Source organism: Arachis ipaensis, chromosome B06, assembly GCF_000816755.2.
Source record: "Arachis ipaensis cultivar K30076 chromosome B06, Araip1.1, whole genome shotgun sequence".
NCBI lineage: Eukaryota > Viridiplantae > Streptophyta > Magnoliopsida > Fabales > Fabaceae > Arachis > Arachis ipaensis.
The window spans coordinates 527,482-532,969 of NC_029790.2; the positions used below are offsets into that span (position 1 = coordinate 527,482).

Here is a 5,488-nt window from a genome sequence, read left to right on the forward strand (position 1 = left end):
GAACTGTAATATGATATATGTACTTAATGGTTTTGTATTTTATACTTGTTATTTTTCATATAAAATTTTCAATAATAGTCAATTTGAAATTATTCGTTGTCTTGTATATACATAAATAAAGAAACAAACACGAAGTTACTGCTACTAAAATTGCACAGGCGAGTGTTATAAAATAGAGATATGCATTTTATATTTTATATGTATTATCACTTTTTTTTTTTCTTAACTTTGTATTATCACTCGTATCTTGTCAATAATAAAAAAATCAATGTTCTTTCTTTTCATAATGTTTTTAAAAGATTTAGTTAAAACTGCAATTAAAACCCTATCAAATCAAATCAAAAAAATTTTTTTTTGGTGAACAAATCAAATCAAATTTTATTTGGGTATATTTTGTGAACATAATTCATTGGCAAATCCATTCAAATTTAGCTTATAATTTATTTCAAGCATAATATTTTATTATGATTCAAATCAAATCATCTTATTTCAACTTGAGCTCTAATTTCCATCTCTTTTACAATCCAAATACACTCTTAAGAAATTTTTTAAAATTAATTAAATATCGTGGTACCTTGTCTGTTAATACACTACTAGTTAATAATTCCAAAACCAACTATGTCTTTGAAGTAACGGTACAATTTCTTCAAAACCCATAGTCAAACTTAAACAATTTCCATTATTTTATTTTTTATTTTTATTTATTTATTTTTGGTTGCCTATGGTATCCTTCAATCCGACAGACGAATGATTAATTTGTCGCGAATCAGAATTTTATTTAAGAGTTTGTCATTAACCAATGAATTGTTGTATACTTGTATACACCAGGTGATATTTGAACCCTAAACACTTGCTTAAGACTAGACTAACCCGAGTTAGTTATTTATTTATTTATTTTTCAAATGTCAACTTCCAAACACTAGATATCTTCCCGTTTGAAAAGGGTAGAACCCCACGTTACTACTATGCTGAACCCCACACCGCACACTTTAACTTCCTGGTTCCTGCGACTTCAAGCTTATTAAAGTATTGGAAAGTATTATATCATATTATAATTATTTATGGTGGGAAGAAAAACCCATCACAGAATCTGAGGGATTTTCTTTTACTATACGAGTGCGGTTACCCCATTTTCAAAATTTATTTGATTTACATGTTCTCGAATTTTTGTTATTTGAAGACACTGTTTCTATGTTGATGACAACCGTCAGTTTAGCCACGTAGTAGCATCCAAGTCCAAAATGCCATACCTACTATCTTAGTTGATCTCGTGCATAACAATCCTGGTCACCTAGTGCATGCAAAAAGGGAAGCTTTCTTAATGAATTTCTGTCTTGCTCGTTAAAGCTAGTTGACACCATTACACTATGTCACTAACATGAAGAAACAAACTACACAAAGCTAATACAAAAATCCCATTTCATGTGGCATTTGGTAGCTACTATAGCATATTTGGTTTAGGTTTTGTAAAGTTTATGACTATTGATCTGCCAACTTATACACTCTCACCCTTTGGTACTTCTTTGAACCAATGTATCTAAATATAATTTGATTTAGATATATCTATCTCGTGACGTTTCAAGAAGTGACACTTACAGGATATGGGGAATGGAGGGAGGATATCTTCTAGCTTTTGCCGTTTTAAGGTTCTAAAAATTAAACCAAACATGCTAGAGCAGACAGAACTTCAAACAAACACATAATGAAGCAACAAATGGAATGAAAACTTGGAATAGATTTACATAAAGTTCTACAACAATTAAATGGCTGTCATCGTTCACCTACCACTATATGAAGCTAAAGTTGACATTATTAGCACACTAACGAGTTGTTGATCGGGTTTTTCTTAGTCTGCCCCGTGTAACACGAATGCTTTCTTCCATTAGGGTCTCCTTTGGAGGAGGGTTCCCATTTTCATTTGCACCAGAAGATGAAGACTCTGCTGCTTCACTCTGCTTTGGCTCTGCCTCAGCTGGTGCAACTTTGTTGGTGGTTTCAGGAAGAGAAATAGACCTCTGGGTTAAAGCAGACTTGGGAGGCATACCTGAACCTGCCACAGGAGACTTGGGTGGAATACTTGAACCTGCCGGAAGAGACTTCTGGCTACTTAAAACTGCGCCAGGAGCAACTGCTTTTGGCACCTGGGCTGAACCCACCTCTTCTGTTACCTCCTTCTGGAGCTGACTTGAAGTTGTGCTAGAGGCAGGAGATGGAGGTTCCTCAACTTGTAGTTCTGCCGGAGAATTTGGTTGGCGATTAGGAGTTGCAGGTTGACGAACCCTCACTCCTGGCCTCTGCTGCTGCTTTAACAGACAATTTGTTTATTATGTTAGAATATGCATAAAGAAGAATTAAGATAAAGCCCTCAAAGATATCATCTAATGCCACAAAGAATAGAATGATACCCATCAAGAGAAATATTTATTAAGGTATCATGAAAAGAGAAATATTTGTCATCCATATTTTTTCTCCTCTTTCTGTAGATTTAAATGAGAGTTATTTTAAATGAGAGTTATCAAGATATTGGTTTATTTGTTTAGGAAGATGGTACTAGCTTAATAACTTGGGAAAACATATGTCCTTCCTAGATTAATCGTTTAACTGTTTAACATGGACTCATTAATATGTTGTTTTGAGTTTAATTGATATGACAAGCATGTCATTTGCCTATACCTAATTGGAAAAATATATCTTGACATTAAATTACATAGTAGAGAAGAATGAGAAGCACAATACAATTCCAAACATAAAAACTTCATCATGGAAATGTCATGTTATTTTTATATTTTATTTCACTGAAATTCTAGCAAAGTTAGGCCACATTCAAACATAACAGCAAACAACAATACATAATCAAAATCAACTACCTGAGCAGCAGGACGAGGAGTTGGTGTTGATTGTGCAGCAACAAACTGCAAAATGTCAAATATTCTAGTCTGGCCATAACTAGCAGCTCTTTGCCAATACAAAACAGCCATATCTCCTGCTCTTGTCCTCATTTCCAGCAAGTTGCGATCAATCTCTGTCTCATGCTTTGCAACATACGGTCTAAAGAAGGAGTCATACACATATGTTGTTCCCTATCACAAATATCAGGAATTTTACTATCATGTTGAAGAGAAGAAAATAATGAATTCCATATTTCAGTAATCAATTTAATACCCTGGTTTTAGGATACCACAGAAATATGAAGAATGCCAGCTTAGCTTCACTATACATTGGGACCCTTCACGAAGAAAAAAAAATCAAATAATAAACAAGACATCAAAATCAATATTCTTCTAGGAGAGAAGAAAGAAAAAGAAAAGAAGAATAGATAGCATTGAGCACATTGATAAGATAGAATCCACTACCATGATATGAAAGTATCACCGATTCTCTCAAAAACTGTCAAAACAGCCACCAAAATCCTGTGATATAGAGGGAAAAACAAAAGTTGGTATAGGTGTTTGTCACCAGAAATTATCAATTCATGTTCATAGCTTATCAATCAAAATAATATGTACCAATACTGGCACCAAAAGCGAAGCTGCTCGATTTCTGGCTTATTCTTTTCAACCTGTTTATAGCATTCGTATGCTGGATAAGCATAGCCAAAAACCATCCTGCCAATGCATCAAAGCACAGAAAATTTGTTATATTTCTTTCAAATATTACAATGCAAACCATTGATAAGATAGATCGGGAATTTGAAATGCTGTAAAACTTACACAAGCCCCCTGGTAAGAAAGGATCCAATCATTTCGCTTCCCTGACATCGAAGAAGAAAAGAGAATCGATTAAGCTAAACAGAAACCGAGCAACCAAAACAGCAGGATAAATATGGTCCCTACTTCATATTATCTACGATTCGATTGCATATTCAAGAATTTTAGTCTCAGATCACTCTAATATTAGAAAATGAGAAGAAAACCAGGCTTCTTAGGCAAATGTACACTACACATTGAAATCAAAACTCAATTGAAAAAAACGAGTTTTCACCGTCAACTTGGATAAAAATATAAATTATAACAAAAAAGGTTCAAATTCCATTCTCGTAAAGGGAAAACACAAAAGAAAAGAATCCGCATCTTATTGTTCTTCAAAATTCCACGAGTCATTTTCAGTTTTCTCTCTGAACTTGAAAAATTTAGAACTACATAATATACTGATATACAAAAAAAAAAGAAGAAGATGATTCTAATATCTAGATGAACAACATCAAGTAATGCTCATGGAAGTAACTATCGGCATTGTGAATTAGGGCGAAGCAAAAGCAAGATCAAACTGAACAACACAGTTACACATATCAGTAACATTCAAATGCAGTAAGATACTAAAACCACTGGATTCAACTCATCGCAAATTGCAAAATCAAATAGAAAGCTAGCATTTCTTCTTTGAAATAAGGAGAGAAATGAAGAGAGACCTGAAGATGTTTGCGTCGCGGAGGAGAGAGAAGCAAAGTGTAAATCCGTTAACCGTTACGGCGGAGGAAGAAGCAAAGCTGATAAGGATGGGCGGAGAAACGGCGCCGTCAACGGTTACGGTTGTCGGCGAGAGAGAGTGTGTGTGTGAGAGAGTGAAAGAGAGAGAAGAGATTAGAGTGGAATAGATGAGATTGGAGTAGCCGTTTGCTTAAATTGTTGGTTTATGCAAATTACTGCTAACTTGTATTATTATCAGCTAATCAGCTATAACATAAACTAAAGTGCTCAACACTGTAGCATTAGACTCTCTCACTCTCGTTCTAACGGGTAATGTTTCCGTGTTACATCACCTACGCTGTTCCTTCACTTTTCTTGATCAATCGCCCTTCATCGCTTTCCAATAGTTCCTTCTAGACTATACTACGTAGGGGTGTTATCGGTTCGGTTTGGTTCGGTTTTGGACTAAAAACCAACCGAACCGATATGATCGGTTTCTATAAATACACAATCGTTCGGTTTGTTATTTTTACAACAACTGAATCGAACCAAATCGAATCAATAGCGGTTTGATTCGGTCGGTTTTTTTTATTTTTAATTTTTAATGAGCAAAATATGAATCACAATAATTAGAGGTTTAAAATAGTCAATAAATTGAAATAATAAGAGTAAAACATTGAAATGGTTAGGGGTTGGAGATTTTTGTTGTTAGGTTAAAAGTTAAAATAGTTAAAACATTGAAATGGATGCATATCTTGGGTTCGATTTGGTTCGGTTCAGTTTTTATTGAGCCAATCGAAAAACGAATCGAACCGATTAGTTTAAAAAAACCGATTTTTTCGGTTTTTAAATTAGTTGTTGTAATTTTCGGTTCGATTTGCGATAATTTTCAGTTCGGTTCGATAACTTACACTCCTAATATTACGTGTACATCAAAATCATTAATTAGTATAAAATATATATTAAAATATAAATATATATTTAAAATAAATTAAATTACAGATATATTTATATATAAATATATTAATGATTAATTTTAATAGATAATTTTAATATATGAATAATATTTTTATGGTTTCTAT

General features: G+C 33.4%; 1 protein-coding gene across 2 annotated transcripts; it reads right to left on the reverse strand.

Moving 5' to 3' along the window:
• On the reverse strand, positions 1,631 to 4,675 carry LOC107645307 (putative HVA22-like protein g). 2 transcript variants are annotated; one of them, XM_016349303.2, is made up of 7 exons: positions 4,409 to 4,675; positions 3,711 to 3,751; positions 3,507 to 3,605; positions 3,354 to 3,410; positions 3,163 to 3,226; positions 2,868 to 3,080; positions 1,631 to 2,300 (listed from the first exon to the last, which is right to left on the reverse strand). In XM_016349303.2, exons 2-7 carry the CDS (start codon positions 3,740 to 3,742, stop codon positions 1,821 to 1,823), a joined length of 945 nt encoding a protein of 314 aa, XP_016204789.1. In that variant the 5' UTR covers positions 3,743 to 3,751; positions 4,409 to 4,675; the 3' UTR covers positions 1,631 to 1,820. The 2 variants fall into 2 exon arrangements, with proteins under 2 accessions (XP_016204789.1, XP_016204788.1); XM_016349302.2 differs by having other exon boundaries at positions 1,631 to 2,303.

Coding starts and splice junctions, on each gene's coding strand:
- LOC107645307 (XM_016349302.2), bottom strand. CDS start 3,742: ATGATTGGATCCTTTCTTACCAGGGGGCTTGT. Junction 3,227..3,353: donor GGTGATACTTTCATATCATG/GTAGTGGATTCT, acceptor TTCTTCGTGAAG/GGTCCCAATGTATAGTGAAG. Junction 2,304..2,867: donor CTCCTCGTCCTGCTGCTCAG/GTAGTTGATTTT, acceptor TGTCTGTTAAAG/CAGCAGCAGAGGCCAGGAGT.